The sequence below is a fragment of the Psittacula echo genome, assembly GCF_963264785.1.
Source record: "Psittacula echo genome assembly, chromosome: 27".
NCBI classification, from domain to species: Eukaryota; Metazoa; Chordata; class Aves; order Psittaciformes; family Psittacidae; genus Psittacula; species Psittacula echo.
The window spans coordinates 1,300,673-1,319,922 of NC_137762.1; the positions used below are offsets into that span (position 1 = coordinate 1,300,673).

General features: G+C 67.3%; 4 protein-coding genes and 1 long non-coding RNA gene across 6 annotated transcripts in view; 4 read left to right on the forward strand and 1 right to left on the reverse strand.

Annotated features, from left to right (window-relative positions):
* Positions 1–260: 260 nt before the first annotated feature.
* On the forward strand, positions 261–992 carry LOC308230729. The gene is made up of 3 exons (XR_013958563.1): positions 261–404; positions 667–689; positions 823–992. It is a non-coding gene; the product is annotated as an uncharacterized lncRNA (long non-coding RNA).
* A 109-nt stretch (positions 993–1,101) lies between these two features.
* On the forward strand, positions 1,102–3,211 carry ZC3H10 (zinc finger CCCH-type containing 10). Of its 2 annotated transcripts, none has more exons than XM_080635587.1 (2): positions 1,102–1,175; positions 1,864–3,211. In XM_080635587.1, the coding sequence occupies exon 2, from the start codon at positions 1,895–1,897 to the stop codon at positions 3,086–3,088; it is 1,194 nt and encodes a 397-aa protein (XP_080491713.1). In that variant the 5' UTR covers positions 1,102–1,175; positions 1,864–1,894; the 3' UTR covers positions 3,089–3,211. The 2 variants fall into 2 exon arrangements, with proteins under 2 accessions (XP_080491713.1, XP_080491714.1); XM_080635588.1 differs by lacking the exon at positions 1,102–1,175 and adding an exon at positions 1,644–1,701.
* Positions 3,212–3,670: 459 nt separating this feature from the next.
* Positions 3,671–19,250, forward strand: part of ESYT1 (extended synaptotagmin 1) — a gene marked incomplete at its 5' end in the record, with an annotated part of 25,265 nt that continues 9,685 nt past the window's right edge. Inside the window, 12 exon segments of the mRNA XM_080635405.1 lie at positions 3,671–4,243; positions 4,363–4,404; positions 4,922–5,056; positions 5,532–5,605; positions 5,676–5,748; positions 5,821–5,910; positions 5,994–6,049; positions 6,127–6,250; positions 9,880–10,056; positions 12,530–12,612; positions 12,692–12,740; positions 12,815–12,904. Coding sequence (XP_080491531.1) covers positions 3,671–4,243; positions 4,363–4,404; positions 4,922–5,056; positions 5,532–5,605; positions 5,676–5,748; positions 5,821–5,910; positions 5,994–6,049; positions 6,127–6,250; positions 9,880–10,056; positions 12,530–12,612; positions 12,692–12,740; positions 12,815–12,904 — 1,566 coding nt within the window.
* LOC308230543 (uncharacterized protein) lies at positions 10,205–10,721 on the reverse strand (the record flags this gene model as incomplete). The annotated part of the gene is given in 4 exon segments (XM_080635294.1): positions 10,205–10,366; positions 10,369–10,449; positions 10,451–10,462; positions 10,626–10,721. Coding segments are annotated over 4 exon segments (351 nt in total), but the record flags the coding sequence as incomplete, so codon positions are not given.
* On the forward strand, positions 17,683–19,180 carry LOC308230597 (extended synaptotagmin-1-like; the record flags this gene model as incomplete). The annotated part of the gene is made up of 5 exons (XM_080635395.1): positions 17,683–18,081; positions 18,638–18,720; positions 18,834–18,882; positions 18,968–19,057; positions 19,175–19,180. Exons 1-5 carry the CDS (start codon positions 17,860–17,862, stop codon positions 19,178–19,180), a joined length of 450 nt encoding a protein of 149 aa, XP_080491521.1. The 5' UTR covers positions 17,683–17,859.

Sequence of the window (19,250 nt, forward strand, 5' to 3'; positions counted from 1 at the left end):
GGGATTAACCATGACCATAACGGGGAAGAGCCAATCCCCATCATTCCCAACGGGAATGCTGGGACCGCAGGAGCCGCTCCATGAGGCAATCTGGGGTTGGGGGCTGGATCTCACCCCTAGCGCTGCGCAAAATGGCGGTGGGGGAGGCGGACTACAACTCCCGTGATGCCCCGGGGCTGTGGACTACAGCTCCCGTCGTACCCCGCGCCACAGGGAGGGGGCGTGGCCACGTCTCCACCCTATAAATAGGCCCCATCGCGCAGCAACGGCCTCTCAGCCGCTGCTGCCGCCATCTTGCGGGGTGTTCGCTGCCATCCGCCGCCATCCGCCGCCATCCGCCGGCCCCGCCGCCGCCCGCCCGCCGGGACTGAGCGCGGCGCCTCCGCCCCGCCATGAGGGCCAAGGTGAGCGGCGGGGCGCGGCCGATGGCGGCTCCGCCGGCCCCGGGGGGCAGGGGGTGGGGGGGGCTCCGTCACCGACCGGGCCCCAGCGGGAGCGGGGTGCAGAGGTGGGCTGACAGCGGGAGGAGGGGTGCCGGTGCACCGGGAGCTCGTTACCGGTACATTGGGGATGGGGAGGGGGGGTGTCCGGGAAACGGTTCCTATCGCGATAGGGGTCACTGTCGCGATAGCAGTCACTAACGAGCGCCTCTCTCTGCTCCCGCAGTGGCGCAAGAAGCGCATGCGCAGGTACGTGGAGCCCCCCCCTGTCCCGGGGGTCCCCGGTCCCGCCCCGCCGGGGCACGGGGGGAGCCGCGGCCGCCGCCGCTTCCCCCCTCTCGGTTCGGTGCCGGCGCTGAGCGCTGCTTCCCCCCCCCTCCAGGCTGAAGCGCAAGCGAAGGAAGATGAGGCAGAGATCCAAGTAACGGCCGCCGCCACCGGGGCCGCGGAGCAGGGCCCGGCCCGGGCCCGCGGGGGGCGGGAGCCCGGTGCCCCGGCTGCGTTCGGGGCCGTGCGGCTGCCGTTGTGCTGTGAATAAAGCTGGTGGTGACACCGAGCGTGTGGTTCCTGCGGCGGGGACCGGGAGGGGGGGCTTCGGGAATGGGGAAGGCACTGACGGGGCTCACGGTAACCGGGGGGGAGCGGTAACGACGGCGGGAGTGTTGGGACGTCCGGTAACGGAACGGGGCTCCGGCAATGGGAAAGGCAGAGATGGGAGTTACGGTAATGACGGAGGTAATGGGGGGACGTCCGGTAACGGGACTGTTGGGACTTAACGATAACGGGGCAGCTCCGGTAATGGCGGGACGTCCGGTAACAGGATAGGGCTCCGTTAACGGCGGCGAGAGTGTTGGGACGTGCCTTAGCGGGGGGGGGGCTCCGGTAACACGGGTGGCAGTGAAGGGGCTTACGGTAACGGTGGAGGTGATGGGGGGACGCCCGGTACCGGGACGGGGCTCCGGTAACGGCGGCGGGATTGTGGGGACGTCCCGTAACGGGAAGGGGCTCCGGACCCGGGGGGGGGGGGCGGGCAGTGACGGGACTCACGGCACCATTGGAGTCAATGTGGGTACATCCGGTAACGAGCAGGTAGCGCCCGCTCTTACCGGCAGCGTCGCACGCTCATGACGTCACTGCGCACCGCCAATCCCCGCGCGCCTCCTTCCGCGCCGCCCCGGAAGCACCATAGAGCGCTTCCTGCCCGGCGCAGAGCGGCCGCAACGGGGCCGCTCATTGTTGGCGCTGGCGGACCCGCGGGCGGGTGAGGCCGGGACCGGGACGGGACCGGAGAGGGGGGAGGAAAGGCACGAAACCGGAAGGGGAGGGGGGCGCGGCAGCGGGGGGGTGCGGTTGCTATGGAGACCCGGCGGCGGGGGTACGGTGGCCGGGAGGGGTCCCTCACCGCGCTCCGTCCCTCCCGCAGTGCCCGGAACCCCGCGGCGGCGGCGCTGACGATGCCGGACCGGGACGGCTTCCCCTCGGGCGGCAGCGGGGACGAGGCCGGCGGCGGCGGTGGCGGCGTCGGCGGCGGGGCGGGAGGCGTCGGCGGCGGCTCGGACGATGACATCTGCCGGGACTTCCTGCGCAACGTCTGCAAGCGCGGGAAGCGGTGCCGGTTCCGGCACCCGGACATGAGCGAAGTCACGAACCTGGGCGTGCGCAAGAACGAGTTCATTTTCTGCCACGACTTCCAGAACAAGGAGTGCGTGCGGCTCAGCTGCCGCTTCATCCACGGCTCCAAGGAGGACGAGGACTGCTACAAGAAGACGGGCGAGCTCCCCCCGCGCCTGCGGCACAAAGTGGCCGCGGGGCTGGGCCTCTCCCCCGCCGACCTCCCCAACAGCAAGGAGGAGGTGCCCATCTGCAGGGACTTCCTCAAGGGCGACTGCCAGCGCGGGGCCAAGTGCAAGTTCCAGCACCTGCAGCGCGACTTCGAGCCGGGCGCCCGGCGCTACGAGGCCTTCGAGGGGCTCTACGAGGCCGAGCACGAGCCCTTGCTCAAGCGGCGCCGCGGGGACGGGCTCCACTTCGAGGCCTTCGAGTTCGGCTTCGGCGGCGGCGGCGGCGGCGCCGTGGAGCAGCGGCTGCTGGAGGAGGAGAACGCGCTGCTCCGCAAGCGGGTGGAGGAGCTCAAGAAGCAGGTGAGCAACCTCCTGGCCACCAACGAGGTGCTGCTGGAGCAGAACGCGCAGTTCCGCAACCAGGCCAAGGTGATGACGCTGAGCTCCAGCGCCGCCGCCGCCGCCGCCACCGAGCAGACTCTGGCCCCCGCCGTGGGCACCGTCACCAGCTTCAACCCGGGCATGGCGCAGACGCACACCACGCTCAGCAGCCAGGCCCTGCAGCCCCGGCCCGTCTCCCAACAGGAGCTGGTGGCTCCGGCCGGGGCGCAGGCGGCTCCCCCGGCCACCGCCGCGCCCCCCCCGCTCAACCCCGAGATCGCGCCGCTCTCGGCCGCCCTGGCTCAAACCATCGCCCAGGGCATGGCCCCCCCCGTCTCCATGGCGCCCGTGGCCGTCTCGGTGGCGCCGGTGGCCGTGTCCATGGCGCAGCCCTTGGGGGGCATCACCATGAGCCACGCCACCACCCCCATGGTCACCTACCCCATCGCCTCGCAGAGCATGCGCATCACGGCCATGCCCCATTGACACCCCCCCCCGGAGGCTGGGGGGGGCAGCCCGGGCCGGTACCGGGGAAAGGCGCGGAAGCTTCCCGGGACAGCGCAGGGGGGGGGGGCTTGGGGCTGTGTTTTCCCCCCCCCCCCACTCCAGGAGCCTTGTGTACGGACACTGCCCCCCCCCGTCCCGCCGGTGCCGGGGCCTGGTTGGTCCCGGTGCGGGGAGGGCGGCCCCGAGGCCTGTAACGTTCGCAGCCATTAAATGAACCGAGATTGACCGGAGAGCGATCGGTACCGGGGGCTGCGGGAGGGGGGAACCGGGCGGTGCTGCACGTGACCGGCCCCCGGCCACGCCCCCGGCCACGCCCCCTCCTTAGGCTCCGCCTCACGGTGGGCGGGGCAGCCGATGGGCTCGCAGCCAATGGGTGCAAGGCGTCGGTGTCCGCTGCGGAGCACGGGGCCAATGGGAGCGGGGTGTGGCGCAGCCAATGGGCGCTGTCCAGTACGGAGCACTGGGCCAATAGGCGCAGGGCGTGGTGCAACCAATGGCCGCAGGGCTGGCGCTGTCCGGTGACCGCCGCGGGGCCAACAGGCTCAGGACGTGGCGCAGCCAATGGGCGCCATCCGGTGCGGGGCGAAGGAGCCAATGGGAGCAGGCTGTGGTGCACCCAATGAGCGCAAGGCGGCGCTGGCCTGTGCCGGGAGCGGAGCCAATAGTCACCGGGCGTGGCGCAGCCAATGGCCGCCATCCGGCGCGGTGCACGTGCCCAATAGCCGCGGGGCGCGCCGCAGCCAATGGGCGCCGTCCGCCGCGGGGCACGGGGCCAATAGGCGTTGCCGCGGGGGGGGTCCCGCAGCCAATGGGCGGAGCCGCGGCGGCGGCGGCGGCGGCGCTGGGATGGAGGCGCGGGGCGCGGGGCGGGCGGCGCGGGGCGCGGGGCGGGCGGCGCTGGGCGCGCTGGGCCGGCGGCTGCTGTGGGCGCTGCCCGCGTACGCCGCGGGGCTGCTGGGCCTGGGCGCGGCCGCGCTGCTGCTCGCGCTCGCGCTCTACGCGGGCTGGCGGCGGCGGCGGCGCGCCCGGGAGCGCGGGATGCGCGCGGCCGCGCGCCTGCACCGGGACGAGGAGGCCGCGGTGCGCGCCGCCGCCAAGGGGCTCGGCCTGACCGATGGGGAGCTCCCGGCCTGGGTGAGCGCCGGGGCCGCGCACGGAGGCCGGGGGGGGGGGGGGGGGGAGCGGCGGTGTCAGGGTCCCCTCCCGGTGCCGGAAGCAGCGGCCGGGGGTGACCGCGGTGCCCGTGCCCCCAGGTCAGCTTCCCGGACGTGGAGAGGGCGGAATGGCTCAACAAGGTGAGGCCGGGCCTGCCGCGTCCCTTCCTGCTTCCGTCCCCGCGTCCATCCCTGCATCCGTCCCTGCATCCCTGCATCCATTCCTGCTTCCATGTCTGTATCCTCCTATCCCTGTATCCATCTCTGTATCCATCCCCGCATCCATACCTGCATCCATCCCTGTATCCCTGTATCCATCCCTGCATCTATTCCTGCATCCCTTCATGCCTGCATCCCTTCATCTCTCTATGCATCCCTACATCCTGATTTGCATCCTCCCATCCCTGCATCTATCCCTGTATCCATTGCTGTATCCCTCTATTCATCCCTCAATCCATCCATCCATCCATCCTTCCTTGCACCCCTCCACCCATCCCTGCATCCTCTTACCCCTGTATCTATCCCCATATCCCTCAGTGCATCCCTGTATCCTTCAATGTACTCCTACATCCATCCCTGCATCCATCCCTGTATCCACCCCTGCAGCCATCCCTGCAGCCATCCCTGTATCCCTGTATCCTCCTCCGGTGCTGTGCAGGTGCTGGCGCAGGCCTGGCCGTTCTTCGGGCAGTTCATGGAGAAGCTGCTGCTGGCTCAGGTGGCTCCGGCCATCAGGGCCTCCAGCCCCCACCTGCAGACCTTCACCTTCACCAGGGTGGACATGGGCGAGAAGGTGGGGACCCCCCCATGGACCCCCCCCATGGACCCCCCCATGGACCCCCCCATGGACCCCCCTATGGACCTCCCCATGGACCCCCCCCCTGGACCCCCCCATGGACCCCCCTATGGACCTCCCCATGGACCACCCCATGGACCCCCCCATGGACCCCCCTATGGACCTCCCTATGGACCCCCGTATGGACCTCCCCATGGACCCCCCCATGTACCACCCCATGGACCCCCCCTATGGACCCCCCTATGGACCTCCCCATGGACCCCCCCATGGACCCCCCCCCCATGGACCCCCCAGAGGATGCCCCCCATGAACCCCGCCATGGACCAACCCATGGACCCCCCTATGGACCTCCCCATGGACCCCCCTATGGACCTCCCCATGGACCCCCCCCATGGACCCCCCCATGGCCCCCCCCATGGACCCCCCCCATGGACCCCCCATCCCCTTCTCACCCCTGCCCTGCCCGCCGCAGCCCCTCCGTGTCCTGGGGATCCGCGCCCATCCCGGTGCCCATAGGAAGCAAATCCTCCTGGATCTCAACATCAGGTGAGCGTCCCCCCCGCGGGGGGGGGTCCGGGTACCCCATGGACCCCCCCCCACCTCCCCTCCCTCCCAGCTACGTTGGGGACGTCCGCATTGACGTGGAGGTGAAGAAGTTCTTCTGCAAGGCGGGGGTCAAGGGGATGCAGGTGAGGGGGGGGGGGACACCTGGGATGGGGTCACAGCCATGGGGGGGGCCCCTCTCATCGCTCCCCCCCCAGCTCCATGGGACGCTGCGGATCATCCTGGAGCCGCTCCTTGGGGACGTGCCCATCGTGGGGGCTCTTTCCATGTTCTTCATCCGGCGCCCGGTGAGTGCCCCCCCCCCTTCAAACAGGCTCCAAATGGGGTCTCCCCCCTCCTTAACCCGTGTGTGCCCCCCCCCTCCCCCCAGACCTTGGACATCAACTGGACGGGGATGACGAACCTGCTGGACATCCCTGGGCTCAGGTGAGCCCCCCCCCGCCCCGCGATTGGGCCGATCCAGCCGGGCCCCCCCCGGGGCTGTGACCGTGCCCCCCCCCCAGCTCGCTCTCGGACTCCCTGCTCATGGACGCCATCGCCTCCTACCTGGTGCTGCCCAACCGGCTCCTGGTGCCGCTGGTGCCCGACCTGCCCGAGGCGGCCGAGCTGCGGAGCCCGGTGCCGAGGGTGAGGATCCCTGCATCCACCCCTGGACCTGTCCCTGTATCCCTGTATCCACCCCTGGACCTGTCCCTGTATCCCTGCATCCACCCCTGGGCCTGTCCCTGTATCCCTGCATCCACCCCTGGACCTGTCCCTGTATCCCTGCATCCACCCCTGGGCCTGTCCCTGTATCCCTGCATCCATCCCTGGATCTGTCCCTGTATCCCTGCATCCACCCCTGCACCTGTCCCTGTATCCCTGCATCCACCCCTGGGCCTGTCCCTGTATCCCTGCATCCACCCCTGGATCTGTCCCTGTATCCCTGCATCCACCCCTGGACCTGTCCCTGTATCCCTGCATCCACCCCTGGGCCTGTCCCTGTATCCCTGCATCCACCCCTGGGCCTGTCCCTGTATCCCTGCATCCACCCCTGGACCTGTCCCTGTATCCCTGCATCCACCCCTGGATCTGTCCCTGTATCCCTGCATCCACCCCTGGGCCTGTCCCTGTATCCCTGCATCCACCCCTGCACCTGTCCCTGTATCCCTGCATCCACCCCTGCACCTGTCCCTGTATCCCTGCATCCACCCCTGGACCTGTCCCTGTATCCCTGCATCCACCCCTGGATCTGTCCCTGTATCCCTGCATCCACCCCTGGGCCTGTCCCTGTATCCCTGCATCCACCCCTGCACCTGTCCCTGTATCCCTGCATCCACCCCTGCACCTGTCCCTGTATCCCTGCATCCACCCCTGGACCTGTCCCTGTATCCCTGCATCCACCCCTGGACCTGTCCCTGTATCCCTGCATCCACCCCTGGACCTGTCCCTGTATCCCTGCATCCACCCCTGGACCTGTCCCTGTATCCCTGCATCCACCCCTGGACCTGTCCCTGTATCCCTGCATCCACCCCTGGACCTGTCCCTGTATCCCTGCATCCACCCCTGCACCTGTCCCTGTATCCCTGAATCCACCCCTGCACCTGTCCCTGTATCCCTGCATCCACCCCTGGATCTGTCCCTGTATCCCTGCATCCACCCCTGGATCTGTCCCTGTATCCCTGCATCCACCCCTGGACCTGTCCCTGTATCCCTGCATCCACCCCTGGACCTGTCCCTGTATCCCTGCATCCACCCCTGCACCTGTCCCTGTATCCCTGCATCCATCCCTGGATCTGTCCCTGTATCCCTGCATCCACCCCTGGACCTGTCCCTGTATCCCTGCATCCACCCCTGCACCTGTCCCTGTATCCCTGCATCCACCCCTGGGCCTGTCCCTGTATCCCTGCATCCACCCCTGGACCTGTCCCTGTATCCCTGCATCCACCCCTGGACCTGTCCCTGTATCCCTGCATCCACCCCTGGATCTGTCCCTGTATCCCTGCATCCACCCCTGGATCTGTCCTTGTATCCCTGCATCCACCCCTGGACCTGTCCCTGTATCCCTGCATCCACCCCTGCACCTGTCCCTGTATCCCTGCATCCACCCCTGGATCTGTCCCTGTATCCCTGCATCCACCCCTGGACCTGTCCCTGTATCCCTGCATCCACCCCTGGACCTGTCCCTGTATCCCTGCATCCACCCCTGGACCTGTCCCTGTATCCCTGCATCCACCCCTGCACCTGTCCCTGTATCCCTGCATCCACCCCTGGATCTGTCCCTGTATCCCTGCATCCACCCCTGCACCTGTCCCTGTATCCCTGCATCCACCCCTGCACCTGTCCCTGTATCCCTGCATCCACCCCTGGACCTGTCCCTGTATCCCTGCATCCACCCCTGGACCTGTCCCTGTATCCCTGCATCCACCCCTGCACCTGTCCCTGTATCCCTGCATCCACCCCTGGGCCTGTCCCTGTATCCCTGCATCCACCCCTGGACCTGTCCCTGTATCCCTGCATCCACCCCTGGACCTGTCCCTGTATCCCTGCATCCACCCCTGCACCTGTCCCTGTATCCCTGCATCCACCCCTGGACCTGTCCCTGTATCCCTGCATCCACCCCTGGATCTGTCCCTGTATCCCTGCATCCACCCCTGGGCCTGTCCCTGTATCCCTGCATCCACCCCTGCACCTGTCCCTGTATCCCTGCATCCATCCCTGCACCTGTCCCTGTATCCCTGCATCCACCCCTGGACCTGTCCCTGTATCCCTGCATCCACCCCTGCACCTGTCCCTGTATCCCTGCATCCATCCCTGCACCTGTCCCTGTATCCCTGCATCCACCCCTGCACCTGTCCCTGTATCCCTGCATCCACCCCTGGACCTGTCCCTGTATCCCTGCATCCACCCCTGGACCTGTCCCTGTATCCCTGCATCCACCCCTGGACCTGTCCCTGTATCCCTGCATCCACCCCTGCACCTGTCCCTGTATCCCTGCATCCACCCCTGGATCTGTCCCTGTATCCCTGCATCCACCCCTGGGCCTGTCCCTGTATCCCTGCATCCACCCCTGGACCTGTCCCTGTATCCCTGCATCCACCCCTGGACCTGTCCCTGTATCCCTGCATCCACCCCTGGACCTGTCCCTGTATCCCTGCATCCACCCCTGCACCTGTCCCTGTATCCCTGCATCCACCCCTGGACCTGTCCCTGTATCCCTGCATCCACCCCTGGACCTGTCCCTGTATCCCTGCATCCACCCCTGGACCTGTCCCTGTATCCCTGCATCCACCCCTGGACCTGTCCCTGTATCCCTGCATCCACCCCTGCACCTGTCCCTGTATCCCTGCATCCACCCCTGGGCCTGTCCCTGTATCCCTGCATCCACCCCTGGACCTGTCCCTGTATCCCTGCATCCACCCCTGGATCTGTCCCTGTATCTCTGCATCCATCCCTGGATCTGTCCCTGTATCCCTGCATCCACCCCTGGACCTGTCCCTGTATCCCTGCATCCACCCCTGGACCTGTCCCTGTATCCCTGCATCCACCCCTGGACCTGTCCCTGTATCCCTGCATCCATCCCTGGATCTGTCCCTGTATCCCTGCATCCATCCCTGGATCTGTCCCTGTATCCCTGCATCCACCCCTGTATCCATCCCTGCATCCATTCCTGTATCCATTCCTTCATTCACCCTTGCATCTCTTGATCCATTCCCGTATCTGTTCCTGCATCCCTCTCTGCATCTGTCTCTCTATCCATCCTTGCATCTGGCCACCCACTCGTCCCTCCATCCATCCCTGTATCCATCCCTGCATCCATCCCTGTATCCATCCCTGTATCCATCCCTGTATCCATCCCTGCATCCATCCCTGCATCCATCCCTGTATCGATCCCTCCCTGGATCCATCCCTGCATCCATCCCTGCATCCATCCCTGTATCCATCCCTGCATCCATCCCTGCATCCATCCCTGCATCCATCCCTGGATCCATCCCTGCATCCATCCCTGCATCCATCCCTGTATCCATCCATCCCTGCATCCATCCCTGCATCCATCCCTGCATCCATCCCTGTATCCATCCCTGTATCCATCCCTGCATCCATCCCTGTATCCATCCATCCCTGGATCCATCCCTGCATCCATCCCTGCATCCATCCCTGTATCCATCCCTGTATCGATCCCTCCCTGGATCCCTCCCTGGATCCCTCCACCCCCCCCATGCCGCTCCGAGCCCCGGTCGCGGTGCTCAGGGGTTGTTTCCGGCCGGTGCCCGCAGGGGGCGCTGCGGGTTCACCTCCGCGCCGCGCGGGGGCTGCGCTCCAAGGACCGGTTCCTGGGGGGGCTCCTGGAGGCGCGCTCGGACCCGTACGCGGAGCTGCGGGTGGGGATGCAGGGAGCCGTGAGCCGCGTGGTGCGGAGCGACCTGGACCCGGCCTGGGACGAGCTCCACGAGGTCAGAGCCCCCAGAGCCCCATAGCCCCCATAGCCCCCAGAGCCCCTATAGCCCCCAGAGCCCCCAGAGCCCCATAGCCCCCAGAGCCCCCCAGAGCCCCCATAGCCCCCAGAGCCCCCAGAGCCCCCCATAGCCCCCATAGCCCCCCATAGCCCCCAGAGCCCCCATAGCCCCCAGAGCCCCCAGAGCCCCCATAGCCCCCAGAGCCCCCAGAGCCCCCAGAGCCCCATAGCCCCCAGAGCCCCCAGAGCCCCCCATAGCCCCCAGAGCCCCCAGAGCCCCCAGAGCCCCCCATAGCCCCCATAGCCCCCCATAGCCCCCAGAGCCCCCATAGCCCCCAGAGCCCCCATAGCCCCCAGAGCCCCCAGAGCCCCCAGAGCCCCCAGAGCCCCCCATAGCCCCCATAGCCCCCCATAGCCCCCAGAGCCCCCATAGCCCCCAGAGCCCCATAGCCCCCAGAGCCCCCAGAGCCCCCATAGCCCCCATAGCCCCCAGAGCCCCCCATAGCCCCCAGAGCCCCCATAGCCCCCCATAGCCCCCCATAGCCCCCATAGCCCCCAGAGCCCCCCATAGCCCCCATAGCCCCCAGAGCCCCCCATAGCCCCCAGAGCCCCCAGAGCCCCCAGAGCCCCCCATAGCCCCCCATAGCCCCCATAGCCCCCCATAGCCCCCATAGCCCCCCATAGCCCCCCATAGCCCCCAGAGCCCCCATAGCCCCCCATAGCCCCCAGAGCCCCCAGAGCCCCCCATAGCCCCCATAGCCCCCCATAGCCCCCATAGCCCCCCATAGCCCCCAGAGCCCCCAGAGCCCCCAGAGCCCCCCATAACCCCCATAGCCCCCATAGCCCCCCATAGCCCCCATAGCCCCCCATAGCCCCCCATAGCCCCCAGAGCCCCCAGAGCCCCCATAGCCCCCATAGCCCCCCATAGCCCCCATAGCCCCCAGAGCCCCTATAGCCCCCAGAGCCCCCATAGCCCCCATAGCCCCCAGAGCCCCTATAGCCCCCAGAGCCCCCAGAGCCCCATAGCCCCCAGAGCCCCCCAGAGCCCCCATAGCCCCCAGAGCCCCCAGAGCCCCCCATAGCCCCCATAGCCCCCCATAGCCCCCAGAGCCCCCATAGCCCCCAGAGCCCCCAGAGCCCCCATAGCCCCCAGAGCCCCCAGAGCCCCCAGAGCCCCATAGCCCCCAGAGCCCCCAGAGCCCCCCATAGCCCCCAGAGCCCCCATAGCCCCCAGAGCCCCCCATAGCCCCCATAGCCCCCCATAGCCCCCAGAGCCCCCATAGCCCCCAGAGCCCCCATAGCCCCCAGAGCCCCCAGAGCCCCCAGAGCCCCCAGAGCCCCCCATAGCCCCCATAGCCCCCCATAGCCCCCAGAGCCCCCATAGCCCCCAGAGCCCCATAGCCCCCAGAGCCCCCAGAGCCCCCATAGCCCCCATAGCCCCCATAGCCCCCCATAGCCCCCAGAGCCCCCATAGCCCCCCATAGCCCCCCATAGCCCCCATAGCCCCCAGAGCCCCCCATAGCCCCCATAGCCCCCAGAGCCCCCCATAGCCCCCAGAGCCCCCAGAGCCCCCAGAGCCCCCCATAGCCCCCCATAGCCCCCATAGCCCCCCATAGCCCCCATAGCCCCCCATAGCCCCCCATAGCCCCCAGAGCCCCCATAGCCCCCCATAGCCCCCAGAGCCCCCAGAGCCCCCCATAGCCCCCATAGCCCCCCATAGCCCCCATAGCCCCCCATAGCCCCCAGAGCCCCCAGAGCCCCCAGAGCCCCCCATAACCCCCATAGCCCCCATAGCCCCCCATAGCCCCCATAGCCCCCCATAGCCCCCCATAGCCCCCAGAGCCCCCAGAGCCCCCATAGCCCCCATAGCCCCCCATAGCCCCCATAGCCCCCAGAGCCCCCATAGCCCCCATAGCCCCCCATAGCCCCCATAGCCCCCATAGCCCCCAGAGCCCCCATAGCCCCCCATAGCCCCCAGAGCCCCCATAGCCCCCCAGAGCCCCCAGAGCCCCCATAGCCCCCAGAGCCCCCCATAGCCCCCATAGCCCCCAGAGCCCCCCATAGCCCCCATAGCCCCCAGAGCCCCCAGAGCCCCCCATAGCCCCCATAGCCCCCAGAGCCCCCATAGCCCCCAGAGCCCCCCATAGCCTCCATAGCCCCCAGAGCCCCCAGAGCCCCCATAGCCCCCCATAGCCCCCATAGCCCCCAGAGCCCCCATAGCCCCCATAGCCCCATAGCCCCCATAGCCCCCCATAGCCCCCATAGCCCCATAGCCCCCCATAGCCCCCATAGCCCCCATAGCCCCATAGCCCCCATAGCCCCCATAGCCCCATAGCGCTCCATGACCTGGCCATGGTTCTGGGGTGCACAGAGACCCCCATGGATGCTGTGGGGACCAGGCCCCCCATCCCCACCGCACTGAACCCCCCCCCCATGCTGTGTATGGGGGGTGCCCCCTTTGTGCCCCCCAGTTCGTGGTGCATGAGGTGCCGGGGCAGGAGCTGGAGGTGGAGCTCTTTGACAAGGACCCCGACCAGGACGACCTCTTGGGCAGGTACTTATGGGGCAGGGGGGTCCCTGCATCCCCCCCTCAGCCCCACATCTCACCCCCCCTCCCCCCATAACCCCCATAGGCTGAAGCTGGACCTGGAGGATGTGATGAAGCGCCGCGTGCTGGAGGATGTGGGTCTGGGTTGGGGGGCGCTGGGGGGGGCGCTGGGGGGCAGCCCCATTGCTGACCCCCCCCCGCCCCACAGTGGTTCCCTCTGCAGGAGGGGGGGCAGGGCCGGCTCCACCTGCGCCTGGAGTGGCTCAGCCCCATGGCGGATGCGTCCAAGCTGGAGGAGGTGGGAGGGGACAGAGGCCATCATGGGGGGCAATGGGGGCAGAGGCAATCATGGGGGGCAATGGGGGCAGAGGCCATCATGGGGGGCAATGGGGGCAGAGGCCATCATGGGGGCAATGGGGGCAGAGGCCATCATGGGGGGCAATGGGGGCAGAGGCCATCATGGGGGGCAATGGGGGCAGAGGCAATCATGGGGGCAATGGGGGCAGAGGCAATCATGGGGGGCAATGGGGGCAGAGGCAATCATGGGGGGCAATGGGGGCAGAGGCCATCATGGGGGGCAATGGGGGCAGAGGCCATCATGGGGGCAATGGGGGCAGAGGCAATCATGGGGGGCAATGGGGGCAGAGGCCATCATGGGGGGCAATGGGGGCAGAGGCAATCATGGGGGCAATGGGGGCAGAGGCAATCATGGGGGGCAATGGGGGCAGAGGCAATCATGGGGGGCAATGGGGGCAGAGGCAATCATGGGGGCAATGGGGGCAGAGGCAATCATGGGGGGCAATGGGGGCAGAGGCAATCATGGGGGGCAATGGGGGCAGAGGCAATCATGGGGGCAATGGGGGCAGAGGCAATCATGGGGGCAATGGGGCAGAGGCAATCATGGGGGGCAATGGGGGGCAGAGGCAATCATGGGGGGCAATGGGGGCAGAGGCAATCATGGGGGGCAATGGGGGCAGAGGCAATCATGGGGGGAATGGGGGCAGAGGCAATCATGGGGGCAATGGGGCAGAGGCAATCATGGGGGGCAATGGGGCAGAGGCAATCATGGGGGGCAATGGGGGCAGAGGCAATCATGGGGGCAATGGGGGCAGAGGCAATCATGGGGGGCAATGGGGGCAGAGGCAATCATGGGGGCAATGGGGGGCAGAGGCAATCATGGGGGGCAATGGGGGCAGAGGCAATCATGGGGGGCAATGGGGGGCAGAGGCAATCATGGGGGGCAATGGGGGCAGAGGCAATCATGGGGGCAATGGGGGGCAGAGGCAATCATGGGGGGCAATGGGGGCAGAGGCAATCATGGGGGGCAATGGGGGGCAGAGGCAATCATGGGGGGCAATGGGGGCAGAGGCAATCATGGGGGGCAATGGGGGGCAGAGGCAATCATGGGGGGCAATGGGGGCAGAGGCAATCATGGGGGCAATGGGGGCAGAGGCAATCATGGGGGCAATGGGGGCAGAGGCAATCATGGGGGCAATGGGGGCAGAGGCAATCATGGGGGCAATGGGGGCAGAGGCAATCATGGGGGCAATGGGGGGCAGAGGCAATCATGGGGGCAATGGGGGCAGAGGCAATCATGGGGGCAATGGGGGCAGAGGCAATCATGGGGGGCAATGGGGGCAGAGGCAATCATGGGGGCAATGGGGGCAGAGGCCATCATGGGGGCAATGGGGGGCAGAGGCAATCATGGGGGGCAATGGGGGGCAGAGGCAATCATGGGGGGCAATGGGGGGCAGAGGCAATCATGGGGGGCAATGGGGGCAGAGGCAATCATGGGGGGCAATGGGGGCAGAGGCAATCATGGGGGGCAATGGGGGGCAGAGGCAATCATGGGGGGCAATGGGGGCAGAGGCAATCATGGGGGGCAATGGGGGGCAGAGGCAATCATGGGGGGCAATGGGGGCAGAGGCAATCATGGGGGCAATGGGGGCAGAGGCAATCATGGGGGGCAATGGGGCAGAGGCAATCATGGGGGGCAATGGGGGCAGAGGCAATCATGGGGGCAATGGGGGCAGAGGCAATCATGGGGGCAATGGGGGGCAGAGGCAATCATGGGGGCAATGGGGGCAGAGGCAATCATGGGGGGCAATGGGGGCAGAGGCCATCATGGGGGCAATGGGGGGGTCCTACATCTCTGCCCCCCCCAGGTGTTGGAGAGGAACCGGATGATCCAGGGCAAACCCGACCCCCCCTCGGCCGCCATCCTCATGGTGTACCTGGAGCGGGCTGAGGAGCTGCCCGTGAGCGGGGGGGCAGGGATGGGGGCAGGGATGGGGGGCAGGGATGGGGCAGGGATGGGGGCAGGGATGGGGCAGGGATGGGGCAGGGATGGGGGCAGGGATGGGGGCAGGGATGGGGGGCAGGGAATGGGGCAGGGATGGGGGCAGGGATGGGGCAGGGATGGGGCAGGGATGGGGGCAGGGATGGGGGCAGGGATGGAGGCAGGGATGGGGGCAGGGATGGGGGCAGGGATGGGGCAGGGATGGGGGCAGGGATGGGGCAGGGATGGGGGCAGGGATGGGGGCAGGGATGGGGGCAGGGATGGGGCAGGGATGTGCCCCCCCCTCAGCCCTGTGCTTGCAGGTGCGGAAGCCGGGCCGGGAGCCCAGCCCCATGGTGCAGGTCTCGGTGCAGGATGTGACCCGCGAGAGCAAGGTGGGAGCGGGGGGGGGGGGTGCCGGGGGGGGGGCGCAGGGGCCACGGGGGGGTCCTGACCCCGTGGTGCCCCCCCCAGGTGGTTCCCGGCACCGCGGCCCCGGTGTGGGAGGAGGCCTTCAGGTTCTTCCTGCCCGACCCCCGCGGGCAGGACCTGCAGCTGCAGGTGCGGCCCCCCCGGACCCCCATTGCCCCCCATTGCCCCCATTGCCCCCCATTGCCCCCATTGCCTCCATTTCCCCCCCATTTCCCCCATTTCCCCCATTTCCATCCCATTCCCCCCCATTTCCCCCATTCCCCCCATTTCCATCCCATTTCCCCCCCATTTCCCCCATTTCCCCCCCATTTCCCCCATTCCCATCCCATTTCCCCCCCATTTCCCCCATTTCCCCCCCATTTCCCCCCATTTCCCCCATTCCCCCCCATTTCCCCCATTTCCATCCCATTTCCCCCCCATTTCCCCCATTTCCCCCCCATTTCCCCCATTTCCCTCCCATTTCCACCCCATTTCCCCCATTGCCCCCCCCATTGCCCCCATTCCCATCCCCGTTCCTGCTCCCCGTTCCCCCATTTCCCTTCATTCCCGCTGCGTTCCCCCCGTTGCCCCCCGCAGGTCCGGGACGATTCCCGCCAGGCACCGCTGGGGGCGCTGTCGCTGCCGCTCTCGCAGCTGCTGGAGGCGCCCGGGCTCAGCCTGGCCGGGCCCTTCCCGCTGCAGGGCGCGGGGCCGCGGAGCCGCATCCACGTGAAGCTGGTGCTGAGGGTGAGGGGGCACGGGGCTGGGGGTATGGGGCAATGGGGCCATGGGGCGGTATGGGGGGCTATAGGGCTATGGGGAGGTATGGGGCAATGGGGCTATGGGAGCTATAGGGACTATGGGGCTATGGGGGCAATGGGGGCTATAGGGGCTATGGCGGCTATAGCGACTATGGGGCTATAGGGGCTATGGGGGCTATAGGGCTATGGAGGCTATAGGGACTATGGGGGCTATAGGGACTATGGGGGCTATGGGGGCTATAGGGGCTATGGGGGCTATAGGGGCTATGGGGGCTTTAGGGGCTATAGGGGCTATGGAGGCTATAGGGGCTATGGGGGCTATAGGGGCTATGGAGGCTATAGGGCTATGGGGGCTATAGGTTCTATGGGGGCTATGGGGGCTATAGGAGCTATGGGGGCTATAGGGGCTATAGGGGCTATGGGGGCTAGGGGGGCTATGGGGGCTATAGGGCTATGGGGGCTATAGGGGCTATGGGGGCTATAGGGGCTATAGGGGCTATGGGGGCTATGGGGGCTATGGGGGCTATAGGGGCTATGGGGGCTATAGGGGCTATAGGGGCTATGGGGGCTATAGGGGCTATGGGGGCTATAGGGGCTATAGGGGCTCTGGGGGCTATGGGGGCTATAGGTTCTATGGGGGCTATGGGGGCTATAGGGGCTATGGGGGCTATAGGGGCTATAGGGGCTATGGGGGCTAGGGGGGCTCTGGGGGCTATAGGGCTATGGGGGCTATAGGGGCTATGGGGGCTATAGGGGCTATAGGGGCTATGGGGGGCTATGGGGGCTATGGGGGCTATAGGGGCTATAGGGGCTATGGGGGCTATAGGGGCTATGGGGGCTATAGGGGCTATAGGGGCTAGGGGGGCTATGGGGGCTATGGGGGCTATAGGGGCTATAGGGGCTAGGGGGGCTATGGGGGCTATAGGGGCTAGGGGGGCTATGGGGGCTATAGGGGCTAGGGGGGCTATAGGGGCTATGGGGGCTATAGGGGCTATAGGGGCTAGGGGGGCTATAGGGGCTATAGGGGCTATGGGGGCTATAGGGGCTATAGGGGCTAGGGGGGCTATGGGGGCTATAGGGGCTATGGGGGCTATGGTGATCCAGGCTCTGACCCCCCCCCCCAGGTTCTCTTCCTCGATGCCCCTGAGGACGCTGTTCCCTCTTCACCCCCCCCCGGAGCCCCCGGGCAGCGCCGCCCCCCCCCGGCCCCCCCACGCCAGCCCCGACCCCGAGTTTGGAACCGAGGTGGGGAGGATGGGGGGGTCCTGGGGACAGGATGGGGGCTTCTATGGGGCTCTATGCGTCCGTATGGTCTCTATGGCGTCTATGGTCTCTATGGGTCTCTCTGTATGGGTCTCTATGGGTCTCTATGGGTCCCTATGTTCTCTACGGTCTCTATGGTCTCTATGGGTCTCTATGGTCCCTATGGGTCTCTATGGTCTCTATGGGTCCCTCTGGTCCCTATGGGTTCCTATGGGTCTCTATGGGCCCTATGGGTCTCTTTGGGTCTCTATGGTCTCTATGGGGTCCCTATGGGTCTCTATGGGATCTCTATGGTCTCTGTGGGCTCTATGGGTCTCTATGGTCTCTATGGGTCCCTATGGGTCTCTATGGGATCTCTATGGTCTCTGTGGGCTCTATGGGTCTCTATGGTCTCTATGGGGTCCCTATGGGTCTCTATGGTCTCTATGGGGTCCCTATGGGTCTCTATGGGATCTCTATGGTCTCTATGGTCTCTATGGGCTCTATGGGCTCTATGGGCTCTATGGGCTCTATGGGTCCCTATGGGTCCCTCTGGTCCCTATGGGTCCGCCGGGGCTCAGCCCCGCTCCCGCCCTTGCCCCCCAGCGCGTGCTGCGCGTGCAGCTGCTGGAGGCGGAGGCGCTGGTGCCCAAGGACCGGTTCCTGCGGGGGGCGCTGCGGGGCCGCTCCGATCCCTACGCGCGCGTGCGCGCTGGCGGGGCGCGCTTCCGGAGCCGCGTCCTGCGCGAGGAGCTCAACCCGCGCTGGAACGAGGCCTACGAGGTGCGGGGGGGGCATGGGGGGGGCTATGGGGTGTGTATGGAGGGGCTATGGGGGTCTATGGGGTGTGTATGGGGTGTGTATGGGGGGCTATGGGGTGTGTATGGAGGGGCTATGGGGGTCTATGGGGTGTGTATGGGGGGCTATGGGGTGTGTATGGAGGGGCTATGGGGGTCTATGGGGTGTGTATAGGGTGTGTATGGGGGGCTATGGGGTGTGTATGGAGGGGCTATGGGGGTCTATGGGGTGTGTATGGGGTGTGTATGGAGGGGCTATGGGGGTCTATGGGGTGTGTATGGGGGTCAGTGGGGGTCTGTGGGGGTCTATGGGGTGTCTATGGGGGTCTGTGGGGGTCTATGGGGTGTGTATGGGGGTCTGTGGGGGGCTATAGGGGTCTGTGGGGGTCTATGGGGGTCTGTGGGGGTCTATGGGGTGTGTATGGGGGCCTATGGGGGTCTATAGGGTGTCTATAGGGGTCTATGGGGTGTCTATGGGGGTCCGTGGGGGGCTGTGGGTCTCTATGGGGTGTCTCTGGGGCACCCACTGATGCCCCCCCCAGGCCATCGTCACCGACATCCCGGGCCAGGACGTGGAGTTCGAGCTCTTTGACAAGGACCTGGATGAGGACGACTTCCTGGGACGGTGGGGGGGGGGATGGGATGGGGGGGATGGGGGGAAGGGGGGGGATGGGGGGGGATGGGGGGGATGGGGGGGGTGGGGGGGGATGGGTGCTGACCCCCCCTCCCTGCCCCCAGGTGCCGGGTGCCGCTGCAGCGGGTGCTGAGCAACCGCGTCGTGGATGAGGTGGGGGAGGGGCCAGGGGGGTGGGGGGGGTCCCTGCCCGGGGGGGTCCTGACCCCGTGCCCCCCTCCCCCCCCGGTCCCTGCAGTGGCTGCCGCTGGAGGGGGTGAAATCCGGGCGGCTCCACGTGAAGCTCGAGAGCCTGAGCCCCAGCGCCAGCCCCGCGCTGCTGCAGCAGGTACCGGCTCCTGCAGCGCATCCCCAGCCACAGCCACAGCCACAGCCCCATCCATATCCATACCCATAGCCACATCCCCAGCCATAGCCATACCCATAGCCACATCCCCATCCATAGCCATAGCCATACCCATAGCCACATCCCCATCCGTACCCACATCCCCATCCATATCATTGCCATTGCCACATCCCCA

Excerpts from the sequence above, each read along its gene's own strand:
- ZC3H10 (XM_080635587.1), top strand. The coding sequence starts at position 1,895 with ATGCCGGACCGGGACGGCTTCCCCTCGGGCGGCAGCGGGGACGAGGCC.